This window comes from Patagioenas fasciata, chromosome 11 (genome assembly GCF_037038585.1).
Source record: "Patagioenas fasciata isolate bPatFas1 chromosome 11, bPatFas1.hap1, whole genome shotgun sequence".
In the NCBI taxonomy this organism is placed as follows: Eukaryota; Metazoa; Chordata; class Aves; order Columbiformes; family Columbidae; genus Patagioenas; species Patagioenas fasciata.
The window spans coordinates 4,548,994-4,570,795 of record NC_092530.1 but is presented as its reverse complement, the minus strand read 5'-3'; the positions used below and the strand labels follow the sequence as shown (position 1 = coordinate 4,570,795).

The window sequence follows — 21,802 nt, the reverse complement described above, 5'->3', positions numbered from 1 at the left end:
GACCCTGTGTCAGGTCTTGCACTGAAGAAAGTATTCACCCAGAAGCCACATCATTTTGCTCTGGTACTTCGGTCCTGGTGCTCATCACATGTCCTGAAGACAAACTTATGCACCCCTCTTGTCAACATTACCCCAAAAGTCACGCCTAGACAAGGCTCCTGAGCTGGGTCTGAGCTGGAGAACTGGGGTCCAGCTGTGACCAGAGGAAGGACAAGGCCTGTCCTGGGTCCTCTAAAGGGCTGGCAGCCTCTGTGATCTCCACCAGAAAAGGAGCTATTCAGGAAACCGTAGACCATCCCCATGGCCATTGGAGGCCCTTAGTAAGAGTTCCTCTCTCCAAATATCCAACCTGACTTGTTTCTGCATGAACAACCTGGAGAAACTGCCCCAGGACCCTCATTCCAGACGCCATCTCCTCCACCCCATACAGTCAGTGCTCTTCCCATTATCACTGCGATGGTTCGAGGGGACCCAAGAGGGGAGGAGATGTTGGGTAGGGATATGGTGTCCTTCAGTCCTCATGGTACCTCCTGCTGGGCTTTGTGCCACTGCTCACAACCCTCTGAGCCTGGATGTTCAGCCAGTTCTCAGTGGTGCTAAACAGGAATATGCCCATGAGCACATTGGGCTGCACTGGGAGGAGCGTGGCCACACAGACAAGGGCAGTGATTGCCCATCTTGACTCAGCACTGGTGTGGTCACATCTGGAGCGGTGTGTCCCAGTGTGAGGTTCCCCATTCTGGAGGAACGGGGAGGAGCTGCCATGTGGTCAGAGAAAGTCTGGGTCACATGTGGAGATGTTGAGAGACCCAAACTTCTTTAGACTGGTGAAGGGGAGGCTGAGGAAATGTGCTGTTTTTACTGAAATTGAGTTAATATTCTTCATATATTTTCCTTCACATCCAGTACAGTCTTTTGTTTAGATTTACTATGAGAATAGTGAGATAGCGCTGTTTCTTCCCTGGGATAGAGTTCATTTTTTTCTTTTAGCAGCTTCACAGTGTTTGCCATTTGCTATGAAAGGAATGTCAGAACTCACTGAGAACTTGGCTGTTGTCAGGGAAACCAAGGACTTCTTTGGCCATCCAGCTGCAGATGCAGATTGGCAGGAGGGGACACAGACAGGACAGTCTGGATTGACATGCAGGCTGATCAATGAAATATTCTCTATGATTAGCGTCATGCTCAGTCTAAAGCTGGAGCCGGCTTTTAGGTCTTGTTACATCCGTTACTCTGGGTTTTCCAGCTGGTTTGTTTGTTCCATTCACAAGTTTCATTCTGTCAGGAGTTCGATGTCAGTTCGGCCTTTTGTGGTTCTACCATTCTGCAGTTGGCCTTTGGGCCTTTCTGCCTGTTGCCCTTCTGCTCTCTCTTGCTGGGATGGGCTGCTCAGGACCAAGGTGCTCCCTTCTGCAGGACTGGCTGTTCTGTGTGACCGAAGTTACACGGGGATAGCACTGAGTATATTTTTTTAATTTAATGTATCTATTTCTATTTAATTTACCTGGACTATTGTCAGGGAAACCAAGGACTTCTCTGGAGTCCAGCTGCAGGTGCAAATTGGCAGGAGGGGGCACAGACAGGACATCACCTTGACTGACATCCAGGTCAATCAATGAGCTATTCTTTACCATTGGTGTCATGCTCACTATAAAGCTGGAGATGCCTTTTCCAGCCAGTTAGTTTTGGTTTGCTGGCTGCTTTGGTTGGCTCTGTTTGGAAGTTCCATTCTATTGGGAGTTCAGTGTTAGTTCAGTTTTATGATGTTTTGCTGTTTTTCAGTTGGCCCTTGGGTCTCTCTGCCTTTTGCACTCTAACTTTCTCTTGCTGGGATCAGCTGTTCAGGGCCAGAGTGCTCTCTTCTTTTGGGCTGTCTTTTCAGCACAACTGGAGTTACGTGGGGGATTGCACTGAGTGTAATATATTTTACTTTATGTGTATTTTAGTATAAGCATATTAGTAGTAGCAATGTATTATCTTCATTGTCTTATTATATTTTTTCTAAACCCACAAGTTTCCCCTTCCCTTTCAGTTCTCTCCCTTATCCCACTTGGGGATTGGGAGCAGGATGTGAGCAGCTCTCATGGTCTTGGTTGGTGGCTCTGGCAAAACCATGACAAGAAAGGGCAGTGGTAGCTCCAGAAATCTTGAAAATCACTTTCCAAGATGACACATTTTATTTTATTTTATTTTATTTTATTTTATTTTATTTTATTTTATTTTATTTTATTTTATTTTATTTTATTTTATTTTATTTTATTTTATTTTATTTTACTTTTTTGGTAGAGGGAACAGCATGAGAAAGGAAAACCATCAGAAACTGCAGCTCTGGAGGTCCAGAGTGGAGCTCAGGATAGAGAAATGTCATTCTGAGCACAGTGCTGTGGTCATTCAGAAGGACTCTGGATCAGCCATGGCTTTGTGTTTCCAGGAGCAGCTGGTGAGGATGGAGAGAGAGCAGCACAGGTTGGGACACACTGGGGTGAGAACAAGGTGGGGAAGCACATGGGGTGTCTGCAGCCTGTGGGGAAACAGCCACAGGCCTGGGACAGTGTAGGCTGGACCGTGGTGGAGATGGCCAAGGGCACTGGCAAGGCTGGATGTCCCTGTAAGAGCCAAGGTCTTTGTCCCCTTGGCTATGGCTGATGTTCCTGCCACCGAGGTCTAAGAGGAGACACATTGTTGTCATGTCCATGGCACCCATTGCCTCCTTGCACCCCCTGGGAGTGTCACACCATTGTCCTTCACTGGGCATCACACTCCCCACACCCCAAGAAGAGCCCTGAGCCACACGTGAGGGACAGGATCTCCCTTCCTAAGGGCAGGGGCTCAAGGCTTGGCTATTGTCCTTCATCAAACAAACCAAGGATTTTCTCAGCATCAGAGCTGATGCACTTTGCCTTTGCCTGATGCAATCACAGCCTCCAATTATCTGCTCTAACGAGTCCCTGGGGAGGCTTTGTCAGTAACAGCCCTCAGTGGGACCCATTAATGCTTCAAGGTACTTTGGAGTTTTCTCTGACTTGGACTTCTTGAGCAGATTCTTCAGTCTGTGCTTGGTATCTGAGGTTCACATGGACTCAGCACTAAATATGCCATGGGGCTCATTAAAACTCAGAAAGCCCTAACGAGTGATGTTTCTTTTGGTAATTTCATTCAAATCTTCAAGACTTGTAGAACTAACTGGAGAGGTTTCAATGGAACACTTAGTGATGAAGATTTCAATAATTTCTTAAAGGAGGGTTTTTTCTTTCAAGGGTGTTTTCTGTCATTTTTCATTGTATAGAAGAAGTGACAGCAACATTCTACACTGGACATTGATCCCGAGGGTCTCCTGAAGACATCTGGACAGGCAGGAGAACAGTCCCTTGGGGCTGGACACTGTATGGACAACCTCGCTCTTCACCCCCACCCCCAATCTACCAGTTCCCTCATTGGCCACCAGAGACTTGCATCACTTTTCCTCACATCAGACTTCTCCACTGAGCTCTGCAGGAGATGCTGCAGCTCCTGTGCACCAGCTCCACCTGCTCTCCTGTGCAAACACTGCACAGTTCAATAAACAGTAAAACACTTTCCTCAGCTGTGTGTGTAAGCTGGATCTGATGAGGTCCACCATCCACAAGGGTCATCAACACAAGAAATGTTTCAGGCAGAAATATAGGAAAGGATAGATATAAATACAATTAATGATTTGACTATCATGTTAATTAGACCACTGAGTTAAGTTTATAACTCCCTGAAGCTCAAAGCAGGAACCAGACAGTTGAGAGGCCACTGAATGACCAAAGAGCAAGTGGAGGAGAAACCTGAGAGCACTGGGAAGGGCAAATCTCCAGACAGTCTGCCGGAAAGTTGTCCTTTGACAGAGACATTGAATCAGGAGAGGGGGGAACTCCTGAATGACGAGGGAGATGAAATAATAGAGTGTTGGTAATAGAAGTACAGGGGAAGACCGATATTTCTTCCCCTACCCTTAGTACACTTCCAGACAAACATCAGTCATCAGCTGTCTCACCATAAATAGCCAGTGTCATTTTAGGTGCCCCAGTGTACCTGAGGTGCTGGCCTGGGATCTCCATCTATCACACAGGACCTGGGGAGACCAGAGCACCTTTCAATGCAGGTGGAGCCTGGGCAGGGGTTCCCAGGGCACCTACACTGGTACCAGGTGTTCGTGTCCCTGGAGATGAAGACATTTGTGTCCTAAATCCATGCCCAGTTCTGGAAAACTCTTTCCTTTTCAGACAAAAGAAGCCCCCTCAAAGAAAAATAAACTATGTTGACACCTTTCTTTGCTTTGGATCTTTGTCTTCCATTCTTCTTATTTTAATTTTCCTTGAGAGTAACTGACATCTGATGGGCCTAAAAGAATTAAGCCAAGATCGTTTTGTGTCTTGCATAGCACCCCATGCCCTCTAAACCTTCCCTGCCCAGGATACTTTGCCCAGAGTGAGTCACACTGAGGTGTTGGCTGGTTCACTGGCTGAGATGTTGGGTTGATGGTCACCTACAGCACAGGTGGATCCTGCCCCATCATCGTCTGCTCTGCTCCAGTTAGAAACAGAGCCCAACATCACCATGGGATCATAAGAGAACTGAGGTTGAAGGGACCTCAGGAGTCTGCAGTCCAACCTGTCACCAACTGGGTCACACCAAGGTGTGCAAGCCTTGATCCAATCTGAGCTTTAGCAGGACTAAAGAAGTGATCATCCCTTTGTACTGGGCACTGGTGAGGCTGCACCTTGAATCCTGGGGTCAGTTTTAGACCCCTCATGGCAAGGAAGACATTGAGGTGCTGGAGAGAGTTCAGAGGAGGGTGACAAGGCTGGTGAAGGGTCTGGAGCACCAGTCTTATGAGGAGCGGTTGAGGGAACTGGGGCTGTTCAGCCTTGAAAAAAGGAGGCTGAGGGGAGACCTTGTAGCTGTCCACAACTGCCTGAAAGGAGGTTTCATCATGGTGGGTGTTGTTCTCTTCTCCCAAGTAGCAAGTGATAGGACAAGAGGAAATGGCCTCAAGTTGCACATGGGGAGGTTTAGACTGGATATGAGGAAAAAATTCTTTGGGGAAAGGGTTTTGAACCAATGGAACAGACTGCCCAGCAAGGTTGTGGAGTCACCATCACTGAAGGTGTTTGAAAGACATAGAGATGAGGCTCTTAGGGAGCTGGTTTAGCACCAGATTTAGGTTATAGTTGGACTCGATGATCTTAAGGCTCTCTTCCAACCACAATTATTCCATGATTCTATGGTAAGTCATTTTTGATATTTTCTTTCTCAGAGGACCATGCAACCTCCCTGAGAGCCAGGACTTTTCTGAGGTGTTGGAGAGATGTCTCACGGTCACACCAGCCAGTTCCACCAGCACCTGTCTGTCCCTTCCCAGACCAAAACTTTTCTCCATATCCCAACCTTCCAGGCTAATTTCTGGGACACAGCAAATGCTGTCCAGGTCCTCTGGGCCTGCTCAGAAGAAAGCAGCAGACCAACATGTTGATGGGCTCCCTGTGCACCTCAAAGCTTTCCTGACCATTTCTCTCAATGCTCCACTTACACCCAAATTTTCTGGTCCTTAAGCTGTGGATGAGGGGATTGAGCTGGGATGTAGGGATGGTGCAGAAAAAAGGCTTTGTCAAACTCTCTCAGGAGGGCTGTTCTGGACATCCCGCAGTCAAGGATGAGGGTGCTGGAGAAACCAGTGGCATTGGTTTGAGGTCCAGGTGGAGAAGGCCTTGTGCCTGTCTACACTGGAGGAGAGCAGTGATGCATTCATGGGATGCCCATGTGAACAGGAAGGGAATAAACGGCTCCAGGGAACAGAATGCCTTTGAACCAGTTCTTTGCCCATCGCAGATACACCATCCAGGCCATGAGCTGCAGCTTCTCCAGGAGATGCTGTGGGATACGGTGTCAAAGGCTTTACTGCAGTCTAAGGACACAGCACCCACAGCCTGTGTGGCGGATTCACTCCCCACCACAGACTTTCCCTCATCTGCTCAGCCGGTCACCTTGTCATAGAAGGAGATCAGGCTGGTCAAGCAGGACCTGCCTTTCACAAAGCCATGCTGATTGGGCCCGATTGCTCGTCTGGTATGTGTGACCTCACAGTCCTTTCCCAGCCATGTTCCTGCTGTTGACCTATCCCCTGCAGAGGCAGAAGTGACCTCACCGTCCCTTCCACAGCCATTGGCTTCCTACTGGACTATGAGTTCCTGAGACACAAGTGACCACATGGCATCGTACCCAGCCATCACCCTCCCTGTGCTCCAGTGTGTAAGCAGATAGAACTGAGCTGCTTTCATCAACTTTATCCAATATATTTCCTATCAAGGGTTTGAGTGGAGAAACGTTCCTCAGAGGAGCTGCTGTGTTTACTCTGGGGCATTTTATATCTCTCTTGAAACAGCTCTCCAAGGAAAAGATTTATGGAATCCTACAATAACACTGGTTGGAAGAGACCCCTGAACACCATCTCTGTCCCACTGGCCTTTATGGCACCCCAAGGAATAGTAAATAGCATTTGTGCTCCCTTGGGTTCATCTCACCACATGCACACAATGGACATCCACATGATGTGTATGGTTACAACTCATCTGCACAATGACACATGGACTTTTGACCTTGTATTTCATAGAATCATAGAATTTCTTGGGTTGGGAGGGGCGCACGAGGATCATTGACTCCAACTCCTGTCCCTGCACAGGACACCCCACAGGTCACACCGTGTGTCTGAGGACCTTGTCCAGTCTCTGCTTGATCACTGTCAGGTTGGGGTCGTGACTCCTCCCTTGAGCGCCTGGTCAGTGTCCAGCACCTCTGGGTGAAGAACCTTTTCTTCATGTCCAACAGCCGTCTTGTGGTCTTTCACCTGACCGGAGAAAAGTAACCTCACCATGATCTTCTAAATCCCGTGAGTGCTGCTGGCCTTTCAGCTTCTCTGGTAGACACAACCATGTCCCTGCTGCTGTCCCATAAAGTTCTCAGGTGGAATGGACATGACAACCCATCTCCAAGACCTCTTCCTGGGTAGGGCCTGTGGGTACTTTGGCAGAGATACCTTCCCAGCTCTATTCCTGCTGCTGGGCTGTCACCTCCATAAACAGAACTAATCTCACTGTCCCCTTCACAGCCATGGTCTTCCAACTCAGTTATGAGTTTCTGAGACACAAGTGACCTCATAATCCCATACCCATCCATCACCCTCATTATGGACCAGGACCTTACTAGATAAAAGCATGCTTGTTTTATCAAATTGATCAAATCTATTTCCTAGTAGAGATCTGAGTGGAGAAGCATTCTTTATGGGAATTTGAAATGTTGACACCTTTTCTATGTCCTCTCCTGCCTCTTTTATTTTATTTTTTTTCCTTTTTCCTGGTCTCTAATTGCGACCTTGGTATCCGAAGTGCAAAGCCAGTCTCACACCCAGAGATGAGATTTTGTTTATTCCAGAGTTGTGGAAGTCTGGATGCTGGAATAAAACCAGCACAATAGATAGAAAAGGAATATCTATTATATCCAAAATCTTATCCCTACATTCAGACCCTCTCGGCAGCCCTAAAGAGCCAAGTGTTTACACGTTGGCATATGGGTTACATAATCATTTTACCACTACACATGCTTGTTGAGGAAGGATCCCGGGCTGACCCCAATCTCTCATCCTGGGGATGTGAATTTTAGTACTACAATGAGTGTATAAGGAGCAAAGTTCAGCTAAAGGACACTTTATGTAACAGTCTTGAGACAGATGTTAAAACAAGGCTCAACTAACTGTGCAGGCTCCAGAGTGTCTGCACTGCAAGGACAGAATTCTTTGCAGGTTCTGATTAGGTGTCTTAAAAGTCACTTTTATCTCTGTTAGAGGAGCAGACTGACCAAAACTGTGAGGTTTTACATATTTTAGGTTAGCAATTGCAGGCAGGATTCATTCTTTTAACTGGAAAGGACTACATCTTCTGTCTTCAAACACCTCTCCAAGGTAAAAAGATTCATTGAATCCTAGAATAACTGAGGTTTGAAGAGAGCCCTGAACATCATCTTGTCTCACTCTCCTGCTCAAGGCAGGATCAACCAGGTGAGATTGTTCTAGGCCTCTGCCCAGCTTTGGATTATCGACAAAGGAGCTGAAAATGTGGTCCATGACACAATGCAGGGGGAGAATAAAGACATTCAACAGTGTTGGTCCCAGTACTCATCACCGAGGGATGCCACTAGAAACCGACTAAACACAGGACTTTGTAACAGTGATGATATTTGGGCTTGGTCATCCAGCCAACTTCCCACCCATCACAACATCCACATCTGCATCCCAGATGTCCCCAAGCTGCTCTAAGGCCACCACAGGAGACCATGTCTGGGGCCTTGCAAAACTCCATGTACACAACATGCCTTTCTTTCCTCTGCCCATTTGCGTTCAGCAATCCCTTCCTTGTCCTACAACTGCCTGGAGATGGCTGCAGGAGAATGTGACTTGTTACCCTCCCAGCGACAGACGTAGGCTGACCAGCCTGTCATTCTCCCAGTTCTCCTTCCTGCCATTCCTGAAGATGGGTTTGACGTCTGCCTTTCTGAGGGACCTCTGATCCTCTCTGGTTATTTTTGTACTTTTGAGAACACAATCCAGAATTTCCCAGAGAGAAAGAGGGGCAGGTGTAGGACTGTGTAGAACAACATGGGATGAAGATGGCAAAGGTGATATAGCAATCAGGGACACTTGCAATGAGCCTGTTCAAGGCAGTTGAGATGAATCTCACTGTGCCACTGGGGTTTGTCCCTGGAATCACACACAGAAATATCAGGGTTCTGTCAGGTGTCCACATCTGAGCTGGCCTCATGGATTCTTTAAACACATTGAGATATTCAGGAACAGACACTTTCCCTTTTACACACAGAGGCAGGAGTCACAGTGTCTCTCTGCGCTCCTGTTCCTGTTCCCAAAGGATGGGAGGAACCTCAGCTCTACGGTGTGTCACCATGTTCTACATTTATCTTTGATGTCCCTCATCATCAGGAATGGACATTGGCTCAAGGAAGCACATCCCAGTGCTGCATTCTGGTGATTTCCTACGGGAAACCCAACATGATGTGACCTCAACAAACTCTGTCTCACAGACCTTCATGGAACCACAAGGAATAGCTGATGGTGTTTGTACTGATTTGGGTTCATATCGCCTCACGTACATGGTGTGCATGCTCAGATATCATCTGTACGATGCAAACATGGACCTTAGACCTGTTCATTCAGTGTACTTCCATGGAGGGACAAAGTACTCTGAGCTGAGGTGAGAGGCCAGTGCTGCAAATGATGGTTGGGAGGGGCCAGCCCATGACGATTGCCCTGGGTGTCCAGTGCACAGGAGCACAGCCCAGCCCCTGCTCTGCTGGTCCTGCAGGTCTCTGGCAGGAGGCCTGGCTGTGAGAGGACACTGCTGTGTGCCAGCCCTGCACACACACACTGTTCAGCTGTACACTGGTGTTTCATCTGTGCCCACTTTTGTGGGCATGTTCTTGACAGAAACTTCAGAAAGACTTAAGTCTTCTGACACTGCCCTAAGAAGATCACTGTTCTTTATAGAAGTACTTTTACAAAGGCCAGCTCTGTCACAGCAGTGCCCATTGCCTGTCCCTGCCTGCGCTCACAGCACTGACACACAGCAGGACGGGGACCAAGCTGCCAGGGCACTCAGGCCTTGCACCAGCACAAGGGATGAGAAGGAGAGTGTGGGAGTGGAACCAGAACAGGTCTGGAAGACCATCCTCTGGTGCTCCCTGGCAGTGCTGCTATGATGGACATATTTCACCCTTCTCCCACGCACAGTAACTGTCCCTGCAGCTCCAGAAAAGCCTTGAAGGAAGAATATCAGAGAAAAACATCACTGCAGAGCCCTTTATTTCATTTAAACACACAGAGAGCATGGTTCCATATTTATACAGCCAGTGGATTGAAAAGGAAAAGCAGACAGTGAGTTAGAAAGGGGATGACAAATATAAAAGAATGTATTAAAAAATAACCACTACCACCACACACACGCACAGGTCTGGACCTCTAATAAGGTCCATTAAAACTGTTATCCATTAAAGAGAAGATGATGAACACTTTATTATTTTTGAAATGCATCCCGTCATTAGTTTACTCAGGGCATGCGTGAGCTCCTTGTTCCTCATGCTGTAGATGAGGGGGTTCAATGTTGGAAGTATCAGCGAGTATAGAATAGACAACAGCAGATCCAGAATGGGGGAGGAGACAGAGGGGTGTTTCAGGTGGGCAAACATGGCAGTGCTGACAAACAGGGAGACCACGGCCAGGTGAGGGAGGCAGGTGGAAAAGGCTTTGTGCCGTCCCTGCTCAGAGGGGATCCTCAGCACGGCCCTGAAGATCTGCACATAGGACACCACGATGAACACAAAACATCCCTCAAAAAAAAAAGCACTAAACATGAGAAGCCCAGCCTCCCTGAGGTAGGAGTTTGAGCAGGAGAACTTGAGGATCTGGGGGATTTCACAGAAGAACTGGCCCACGGCATTGCCCTTGCACAGTGGCAGTGAAAATGTACTGGCCGTGTGCAGCAGAGCATTGAGAAACCCAGTGGCCAAGGCAGCTGCTGCCATGTGGACACAAGCTCTGCTGCCCAGGAGGGTCCCGTAGTGCAGGGGTTTGCAGATGGCAACGTAGCGGTCGTAGGACATGACAGTGAGGAGAAAAAATTCTGCTGCAGCACAGAACAAGAGAAAAAAGAGTTGGGCAGCACATCCTGTGTAGGAAATGGCCCTGGTGTCCCAGAGGGAACTGGCCATGGACTTGGGTACAGTAGTGGAGATGGAGCCCAGGTCGAGGAGGGAGAGGTTGAGCAGGAAGAAGTACATGGGGGTGTGGAGGTGCTGGTCCCAGGCTATGGTGGTGATGATGAGGCCGTTGCCCAGCAGGGCAGCCAGGTAGATGCCCAGGAAGAGCCAGAAGTGCAAGAGCTGCAGCTCCCGTGTGTCTGTGAACGGCAGGAGGAGGAACTGGGTGAAGGAGCTGCTGTTGGACATTTGCTGCCTGTGGGTATGTGACCTGCCATAGGAGGAAAAGACAGTGATGGTTTAGATGAGACTTCTCTGGGAAAAACCAAAGCCACTTCCAAAACACCCTCCCAGAAAGAGACACTTTTATTTTTCAGGAGAACGTCCTGGCTGGAGCCCTCGTTGGTGCTTGATGAGTGTGCAATGAAGAGCAGGGTCTCTGCCCAGGGGCTCTTGAGGAGTCAGCCTGACCCTGTGTGATTGGGTGGGCAGGGGCCAGTCCTGGGGTTCAGCTGTGTCAGCTGGAACCGCTCCTGGTGCAGAAGGGACTGTCAGCATCTGTGCCCCCAGGTCTGAGAAACTGAGTTTGAGAGATTTGGTGTTTCTACAGCTCCTTCTCACCTCCAACCATGGGGAGTGTTCTTGGGTGTCAGAAACCCTCAGCATTTCTGGTGCACTCAGGGAGAACAGAGCGAGTCCTGCGAGACCAGAGGATGCCTGTGGGTCAGTGCAGAGTGAGGGCAGCTGGTCTGTCCATCTGTCTGTCTCCAGCTGCCCTGGGCTGGCACCTTTCTGAGATGGAGCCTGATCACACTCCCATGTTACCCTAAAAAGCCAACAGGCACTGCTTAGAGCAGAGGGATCCATCTCACACCATGACATGTCTCACCCTTTCCTAAGGTCTCAGCACCCCACATTTAGCCCAGGACATGCACGATTTTGTTTCACAAACCAAACAGCATTTTGTCTGTTGCTTCATTTCTGTGCTTCTACATTGGGATTCAGATAACACACAGATGCTGTAGGACAGGTTGGCATCCTGGATGGATGCTCACAGCTTGGAAGGAAACCTTAACGAGACAATCAAGAGTCCTAATGATAGCATTTGATTCAGGGAGACTCAGCTCATTCCCCAGCCCCACAGACTGCATTGCCCACACCCCACAGGTCAGAGCAAAGCTGGGACACGTGTTCCCATGGACACACCTGCAGAAAAGGACCCACAAGATCAGGCTGTGACTCTGCAGCTGAAACTGCCATCCCCAGAGAGTCTGACAGCAAGAACAAGATCCCAACAGCAGTGATCCAGAGCAGGGGAGCAAGAAGGACAATGTGGTGAGGGTGGGTGTGAGAGAGGCCAGGGCAGAGGCAGCCGGGCACTCAGACAGCGTCACCCTTCCCCAGCTGTGCAGCCACCTCCCAGACACCAACATTGCCGGGCAGCTGCTCTCAGCCCCTGTGCTCTGCAGAGGAACTGGAGCTCTGGCTGCACAGGAGCTGATTCATGCCTTGGAGCCCCCGGCCCTGAGGGCAGCGGCTTTGCTGGGTGCGACAGAAGGGAGGGGGCTGCTCACAGGAGGGATCTGCACTGCAGGGGGTCACAGGTCGTTTTCTCTATTCTCCCTCCCATAACAATTCCAGGTTTAGTTTCCTTTCTTTTCTGATCATTTCCCTGCTGCCTGGAGTTTCGGCCCCTGGGAGGTGTTTCCCTGTCCATGTCTCTTCCCTGTCAGTGCTCACAGACCCCATCCCACCCTCTGTGCCCTCCCCCTGGCCCTACAGATCCTGCCTGTTCACAGGGCACTGCCTGGGGGCATCTTCCTGTTTGCAGGCTGGAAAACAGGACAGGTCAGACTAAGGCTGAGGGGTCCAGCAAAGGTGATGCAGGCGCTGTGCACAGGCAGAGGGGTGGTGAAGGGATGTTATGAGCAGCTGTACTGATCACTCAAAATTGCAGCTCAGGAGTCTCAGTGACTTGTTTAAGCATGAGAGCTCATTTTCATTTTATCCTTTCCTGCACCCCCCACTCCTTGGGAGAGGAAAAGACAGGCTCAGGAAAGCTCCTTATCTGTCTGGTAATCCTTGCACTGATCTTGTCCTTGAGGCATCCCCTTGGAAAAATGCTGGAGGTGATTTGGAGCTGTGAGCAGCCCTGACCCACACAGCACCCTCTCCACACCAGAAACACATTTCCTGCCCTATAGAGTTTGCTCCTTCATGCGACAGCTTCTCCTCTCAGTGTTGCTGGGATATTCCTGGGCAGGCTGAGCGCTCACCCTGCCAGGCGGCAGAGTCCCTGCCCTGGCACAGCCCTGGGCTGCAGGGACCCTGCTCTGCAGGACAGCCCTGGGCACCCCTTGGTGCTCCCCCTGCAGTCACCCTCAGCAGAAGGTGCCATGATGCACTTTCCCCTTGATGGTGCCACAGGGAAGCCCTGCTCTGGAGTGTGTTCTTCTCTACAACAGAGATACTGTGAGAGAGACCTGACAGATCCTGTAAATTGTGGGATGGATCATCTTTAGGGTCTCCCTCCAGGAAATGCAGCTGCATTGTCCTACAGCCAGAGACTTACCATGTTAGAACTGTGAAGATTTGTCTTTCAATGAGCCCTCAGCAACGAACCACCTACATTGCCTTTCCCCTCTCTGTGCCTGGCTCCTGTGCCCTCAGTGCTGCAGGCAGAGCCCTCAGCCCTGCTGCGCTGTGCAGAGGAGCTGCTCCTGGGCAGAGCTGTCTCTCTGCAGTGCTGCTGCTTGCCAGGAGCTCCCTCTGTCCCAGGAGCCCAGCCCAGCTCAGCATCATAGGAGCAGCCCATCATGTCCCTTTCTCTGTCCCCTCTGGGCTCCCTCCACATGTCCCTGGGGCTCCAAGGGCACATGCTTTCAAGAAGCCTCAAGTAATCAGTGATGTTGATTCTCTCTCCTCTAAACAGACACTTCTTGCCAGCATTCTGTTCACTGTATTAAAAAATAAATCAGTATGAGAATCATATTTTCTTGTCCCATCATTAGGCAGGACACCAGGAATGTTACAGCAAATGATCTAATTTCTACAAACTGGGGGAGAAATATCTTCAGTTGAATGAACTTAGGCATTTTGTTCTGCTTTTGTACTCTTAGGTGCAAAGGGACATTCATCAGTCTTTGGCCATGTCATGTCTGTGCTCTGAGGCAAAGCCTTTGCACACATGGGCTGTTGAACACTTGATACCAGGTTTCTTGTGGCAGGTCAGAGCTGGGCTGGTGCCACAGCTGGGGTGGTTCAACCCAGATGTGAGGCAACGGCCTCAGCCAGGGACCTGACTGGGGAGCTCGAGCTGTCAGTGCTGCAGACAGAGCTGTGGCACGGATGGAATGAACTGCCAGGCAGGGTGGCAGAAGTGAGTTCATCTGCTCTGCAAGGACAGCAGCCTCCAAGCACAGCAACAGCCCAGATCAAAACTCAGTCTAGACATCTAAGGCAATTCAAGGGCCCATAATAAGCCGTTACTGCTTCAGGAACACTTAAAGCAGAAAGAAATACACTGTGTGGCCACTGATTAATTTTATCAGGGAAAGAAGTTATATTCTCGGTGTCTCTTGTCCTCCATGTTCACCACTAAGTTCTCCCAGACCCCTGTGACTTGAGACAGGAATCTGGAGGAGAACAACCAGGAGTGGATGGGGATCAAGTCAGGGGTCACTGGAACTAACACAATCCTTTCCAGTCTGTGGGACAGCAGGGGAAGCATCCCAGGAGCTGAGACAGCAGGACGGTGTCACAGGGAGGCCACTCTCCACCATCTTGGAAAGCTCATGGACACTGGGGGGACTCCCTGACCACTGGCAGCTCTCACACAGTGTGTGTAATTTTCAAAAGTGGCCAGTGGGTGAGTAGGGGAACTAAGGGCTGTGCCCCAGAACATGTCCACTGGGACCCCATTTCTGGAAGAGAAGGTGATGGGGTTTACCCAGGGTAGGTTGTGCCTGTCCATCCTCTTTGCTTTCTGTGAGGAAAGGACAGTGTTGTGGACGTGGGCAGAGCAGTGGTGGTCTGTTACCTGGAAGTCAGCAAGGCATTCAGCATCATCCCCCACAACATTTTTGTGTCCAAGGTGGGATATTCTGGTCTGTGTCAGTGTGTAAGTAGATGGGTAAAAAAACAATCTGGATCGATGGGCTTGGAAACGTGCTATAGAGAGGGAGAAATTTGCCAGTCATGAGGACAGTCAAGCACTGGAAGCTGTTTCCCAGGAGTGCGCACTCACTCTGTCCCAGAAAGTGGCCTGGATGTGTTTGGATAAAGTCCTGAAGTATCTGGTCTGACACTGCTGTGAGCAGGAGGTTGGTCAAGACACCTGCTGACGTCCCTTTGAGCCTGAATGACGCTGTGCTTCGTTCCCCTTCATGTTTTCAGTTTAGACAAAGCTCTCAGGTTCTCCCTGACCGCAGGAATAACTCACATAAGGTGCCAGGATGCTTTACAAGTGCCCCCTGAACAGTCTTTACCACAACTTTTGCATCCTTTCTCATTTACGTCAACCCAGGGTCTTCTTGTTTGCTGTCCTAATGCCCTTCCAGGAAGAACAGCCCGTGTTGTTAACCCATTCAGAGCAGGTTGTTCAAGAGGTGACAGCATCCACGTACAGAGTCTGCACATCTGCCAGGCAGCAAAGCCATCGTTACAGAAATGGAGAAGAGGCTCTTGACCAACTCCTTGAACCCAGATATCAGTGTGACGTGTCTGCTGAGATTCCAGGGAACACCTAAACAGTAAATGCAGAGCGTGTGAGTCCTCGTTGGGTATCCTGGCTTGTCTCCTGACCCATGTGGTGCTTCAGGCTGTGAAGAGAATCAAAACCAGCCATTTGACTGGGGTAGTTCCATTTTACACGTGTCACACAGGGCAGATGAAGGGAGCTCAGAACTCCAGACTCTGCTGCACAGCTGGGACTGCAGAGACTGGAAATGCAGGTGACAGTGTGTGTCAGTGCACACCACATAAAGATTCTGGCTTCCTTTGTGCCTTTGTACTGACCTGGGATCTGTTCCTTGGCTGCCTTGGTCTCAAAAAGGGACTGTTCCACTATGCCACCTCTACCTCAAGAGGTGTATTCTTTATATAATAATAATAAAAAATGTTTAAAAAAGTGCATTGTTCTACAAACTTCTTTCAAGTCACAACTACTGAGGTGTAGTAGATGCTTGGAAAAGCATGAATGACTGTTAGAACTGAAATTAAAGAGGTTTAGATCATCATGATCACCAGTGAGAATAAGGAGTTCCCTGTTACTGTTACTAGTGACAGTACCACCTTCAGAGCATCTCCATTTTTCCTGGGCTCCAAAGTTCATTCTGCTCAGATTTTGAAAGGATTGCTTCAAAGCCCTGTGACCCAAATCTCTTCAACTGTCTCTCCTCAACAGCCTTTTGCCCCAGGAAGGGAAAACTCCCAATGCAGACACCAAACCAGTGCCCAACTTCCCTGGAGAGCCAGGACAGTTGTGCCACACAACAACCGCCCTTGAAGAAAGCTGCACGTAGTGGGAATTGAAATGGTTTCAAACCAAATAACAGAATAATAACAACATAGAATCATTCCGTTTGGAAAGGGCGATCTAGCAAAAGTCACCCTTTCTGTCCGCGAGTGCAGGGACACTGCTCATGTGCCTCTGCAGAGAGTGGCAGGAGCTGGATCACCTTCTCGGGACAGACTACTTCCAGGAGAGACACAGACACAGGGGTAACTCATCAGGCCTTTATGGCATTTCACTCAGCATCAGTTTGACATATTGGGTGCTGTCCTGTGCTGCCCTTTCTGCACAAATGATCATACAAAGACAACCATTTAGTAAGACACGGTCATAAAGGGGCTGTTATGGACAAGAAAACTCACCATGAACTCTGGAGAGAGTGAAGAAGTTTATAATAATCACAAGGAAGAATCAAGATCAAGGCCTCTTCTAAAGAGCGGGAGGCCCTGAGCAGCCGTGATTGTCCATGTGTAGGTGTGGGAGAGGGTCAGGGCATGTCAGGGAGAAGCAATGAGATGGCTGATGGCTTCAGTGAACCCTTCCAGCCATGTCTGAGCCCAGAAATGGAAAGTAGTTGATGTCTGCAGGTGGAGGAGGAATGGGAGGAAGATTTTCCTGGGAATATGGAAGGAAGGAAGAAAGGCCTCTCTTGGGCTAATCATGTATGGTAGTGACATTTCCATCCTGTGGGCATGGCTGTGCCTGGGAGATGGGGAATGGCTGCTGCTGGGGTGTTTGTGCTCAGTCATGGCCCATGAGCTGACCCTGCTCTGCTCCTCTCTTCCACTGCCCACACTTGGATGGTCCTCAGGAATCATCCATGAACCTGGTGGATGCATGAACCTCCTGGAGTGATGGAGTGTGGATCCAAAGAGAGGATTCAAGCAAGTGTGGGACTGGGACATTGAGGTGTTTGGTGACCATTGCCAGGTGTATGAAAGAAGCTGGATGAGTGGTGAGGAACTCACAGGCATTTCCAACTCCACAGAAAGCAGAGCCTTGCAGTTAAAGCAACAGCACTTGACATAAAACCCACCCCCAAAACACAAAACACTCACAGTGACCACAGGAAAAGCCTTGAAAAACATTTGAGAAAAATCTACCAGGTCCCAGGGGTCAGGGCTCAGCCATTGTGATGATGAACAAGCATCAAGGGCTCACATGGCATCAGAGCCACCTCCACATGGCCCTCACCACCTGTAACCAGTGTCTCCAAGTCTTTCCTTCACCAGCCTCCAGGGACAGGGACCTGCACTGGTTGTTTCCTTCACAGCTGTGTCACTGACGGCCCTTCATGGGGTCCCAAACACCCTCAGAAACTTGGGGTTTGCTTCTGCCTTTCACTTCCTTAGAGGTTTGTTCGTTCTTTCAGTAGCTGCAGTTCGGGATCATGGCAACAGAGGGCTCACTAACATCTAAAAGGCTCTTACAAGCCAAGGCTCTCTGCAGTATTTTTCTAAAGGCTTCAAGTCTACTGTTGATGATTAAAGAGATTTCAGGAATAGCCAAACAGAGGGTATTTCCACAATAAAAAGCAATAAAGCCAAATTTATTCTATTTCTTTCCTTGCTCGCCCTTCCATCCCTTTCCAGAACAGGTGGTATCAGCAGCCTTCAGTTCATATTGATGTGGAGCGTCTCTTGAAAAAGACTTAATTTGTCAGAAAAGTGGGTGCCCAAATCACCGTGTGAGTGAGGGGAAAGACCAGGACACCTCAAGAGGAGACACACTCCTCTGGACCAAGAGGTGGGTGTTCCTGGCAATCTCAGGTGCCACAGCACAGTGATACCTGTGTTTGGGAGCTGGTCAAGTGACCCATCTCCTGTTCTGTAATGGTGTCTGAGTTTGCTCAGGTCACCCCTGACTTGAGCCCTATCCACTGCTGGGTGTTCTCCAGACTCCTGCCTTCAGGAACAAAGTCCCAGGAGACCTTACTGCTGAAGATGGAGGCAACGAAGCCATGAAGAACCTCAGTCCTGTCTGATTCTGCTTGTATCAAGTTCAGCAGCAAGCCCATGTTCTCCCTGTCTATTCTTTTTAGTTTGTAAGGAAGCTGTATCAGCTCATCTTGCTGCCCTCAGCCTCCCCTTTAGGTATCAAGTCCAGGAGAGCTTTGGCATCATCCCCACACCCATGGACAAGGTTTCTAAATTCCTCCCTTGCAGCTTCCCCTGCTTCCACCTCCTGTGTGCTGCCTTTTTGCTCTGCAGCTCCATCAGTTCAGACGAGCAGCCTCACGAGGTAAATGCTTCTTTTCACGGGTACTCGGAGAGATCATTTTTGTACTTGGAGCAGGTTGTCCTGTAAGGCGTCTCGGATTTCCTGAGCTCCTTCACCCTCCGTGACTTTCTCATGTTACCACCTCTACCTGCCATCCCTCAGTATGTCAAAGTCTTCTTCTCTGGAGCCCACCAACCTGTGTTCTGCTGCTGGCCTTCCTCCTTTCCCTCTGGCGCCTGGGACCCCACTGCTCCCTCGTCACGACAGCCAAGGTGGACACTCATGTTCACATCCCTCACCATCTCTTCCTTCTTCGTTGTTGCCAGATCTAGGTGAGCATCACCCTTGTTGGCACATCAGACAGTTCTCTTAAGCATTTGGCGCAAGATCCTTTGAACTGTTGGCATCTGCAGCTTTGCCTGGCCAGTGACTGTCACGTCAATTACAGTTCCCCATAGGAAACTGATCATTGACTGGAGACTTTCATACATTGCCGAAAGAAGATCTTTAAAATTTCTTCTCCATGATCAATTATTTTGTAACATCCAACATGTTGTCACCCTGTACAGGGTTTACATGGCAAAGTCCTGGAACTGGGCGGTTGGTGTGGATTTGCTACAGTTGTCACCTCTCTAAGAAGACAACAGGAGTCTGACCGACGTCAGACAGAACTGATTTCAGCTGGCTCCAGGTTGGACCCATTCCTTGCCAGATCTGAGCCACTCAGTGATGCTGGCAGTACCTCTGTCATATTGCATTTGAGAAAGGGTAAAAAATGCTGCATAGCAGCAGGTGGGAGAGAGGAGGGAGGAAATGTGAGAGAAAAGCACTGCAGACACCAAGGTCATATCCCATAGGACCCAAGCAGGTCCCTCAGCAGGCCAAAGCTTGCTCTCCTGAAATCCTGCTCTTGGCCTTGTTATCATCTCCCAGGAGCCTCAGCTCCACTTTCCCATCCCTGACTGTTCCATCCCTGACCAACTCTTTCTGGTTTGTAACTGTGAAATCACACAGGGCACCTCACCCCACTGACTCCTCAGTCACTCGTGTCCGGAAGATGTTGTCAATGAGCTCCAACCCCTCCTGGATGGCTGGTACCTTGCAGATATTGCGATATCTCAGGTCTGCTACAAGGACACGACCCTGGAAACATGAAGCTTCTTTAATTTGTCTGAAGGAGGCCTCATCTCATTCCTCTTCCTCATCAGTGAGTCAGTAGCTGACGTCCAGTGACCACAACATTGCCCATGTTGTTCTGCCCTCTCATGCTGACTCCTCAACCTTCAGCTGACATTGTCTGTCCCCAGGCAGAGCTCCTCGCATCTGCTATTTACGCATCAGAAAACTCTGAATATTGACAAGATCAAGTGACCAGTTCTGTATCAGGGTGGACAATAACCCCATCCATGAGGACAGAGCAGGAACTGAGACGCTGAGCACTGACCCTGAGGAGAAGGGCCTGGGCACTCCAAGGTCCCCACACCAGCCCGTGGTGCACGCTCACCATGAACAAGGCAGCTGCACACGGGGCTGCATGAGGAGGAGCGCGGGGACCCAGACACCTGGAGTTCTCATCCCATTTGGTTCAGCACTGGCGTGACCCCACACACACGGGGGTGTGCCAGTGTGCGGCTTCCCAGTTTGGAAAAGCAGGGACGAACTGGAGAGTGCAGGGCTCTGCCAAGGCAGGTTCAGCACCTTGTGCACATGGTGTGGGATGCTGAGGGACGTGGGCTGCTTTGGCCCAGCAGCGCTGGGGAGGCTGCAGCAGTGCAGGAGTAGCCTGAGAGTGCTTGAAGGGTGGTTTCAGAGGTGGTGGAGGTTTTCTCCATAGTGGAAAAGAGCACGAGAAAGAAATAATGGCCCAAAGTGCAGCTGGGGAGGTCCAGGCTGGACATGAGCAGCAAGGAATGTGACTGGAAGGGCAGTGCTGTGGTGGAGCAGGTCAGCAGAGGGAGTCTGCATCAGCCCAAGGCTTTGTGCTTCAAGGAACAGCTGGGGAGGATGCAGAGATCTCAGCAAAGGAAGGAAGATGCTCAGACAAGAGCAAGGTGGGGCAGCAGGGGGGATGTCTCCAGCCTGCAGGGAAAGAGGTGCAGGGGATGCCACAGCACAGAACAGGCTGTGGTGGAGATGATCAAGGGATGTAAAGAGGCTGAAAGCCCCCACCAGACATGAGCTCCTTCTCCCCTTGGCTATGGCTGTTGTCTGCACCTCTGATGCCTGTGAGGAGACACCTTGTCCTTCCAGCACAGGGGCCTCATGGCCTCCTTGTCCCCAGCCAGGAACCTGGGAGGTGTGGGACCATAGTCCTGCCCTTGGCCTTGCACAGCCCCACATCACACTGTCCAGGAAGGGCCCTGGGCAACGTGGGAGGGACAGGATCTGACTTCCCAGGGCTGGGGTCAGATCTTCGCCTTTTGGTTAATGAAACACATCCAGGTTTACCGATCGTCAGAGGGACATTTATTTTGTTTTTCCTTACCAGTCATCATTGCTTCCAGTTTTCTGTTCTAACCAGACCTGGGGACTGTTCCTCGATAGTGTCCTTCAGTGGGACCCATTAACAGTACAAGAAAATTTGGAGTTTGAATCTGACTTTGACTTCTTGAGAGGTTTCTTCACCTTCCTTCAGGGTCTGAGGTCCATGGACTCTGCACCAAAGCCACCAGAGGGGTCATTAAAGCGCCTTGGGCTGCTCCTGTGCTGCTGAACTGGGCTGGGCTCCTGGGAAAGAGGGAGCTCATGGGAAGCGGCAGCGCTGCAGAGAGACAGCTCTGCCCAGGAGCAGCTCCTCTGCACAGCGCAGCAGGGCTGAGGGCTCTGCCTGCAGCACCAAGGGAACAGGAGCCAAGCAGAGAGAGAGAAAGGTAGTCTGGGGTGGGAGAATGCTGAGAGATCACTGGAATCCACATCTTCACAGACATGAAGCCAGTGGCTGCAGGGCATTGCATCTGGCAATCACTGTAGGATCTCAGAAAGCTGTCACATTGAAGAGCCTGCAAGAGATGTAAGTACAGCTCTCAGAGATTCTCTGATGCAGAGGAGAGGATGTGCTGCAGAGCAGGGGTTGCCTTCTGCACGGTCACAGTGACAAGACGTGAATGCTGCGTTCTCCTAATAATGGCTGTGGGGTGTAAATATAAATGTGCAGGCAGGGGTGCCCAGGACTGTCCTGCAGAGCAGGGTCCCTGCACCCCAGGGCTGTGCCAGGGCAGGGACTCTGCCGCCTGCCAGGGTCAGCGCTCAGCCTGCCCGGGGAGATCCCCACGGTGCTGTAGGGTGAAG

General features: G+C 50.0%; 1 protein-coding gene across 1 annotated transcript; it reads right to left on the bottom strand.

Moving 5' to 3' along the window:
• Positions 1 to 10,074: 10,074 nt before the first annotated feature.
• LOC136106574 (olfactory receptor 14A16-like) lies at positions 10,075 to 11,031 on the bottom strand. Its single transcript, XM_065846960.1, has one exon. It carries the CDS (start codon positions 11,029 to 11,031, stop codon positions 10,075 to 10,077), a length of 957 nt encoding a protein of 318 aa, XP_065703032.1.
• Positions 11,032 to 21,802: the final 10,771 nt, after the last annotated feature.

Excerpts from the sequence above, each read along its gene's own strand:
- LOC136106574 (XM_065846960.1), bottom strand. The coding sequence starts at position 11,031 with ATGTCCAACAGCAGCTCCTTCACCCAGTTCCTCCTCCTGCCGTTCACA.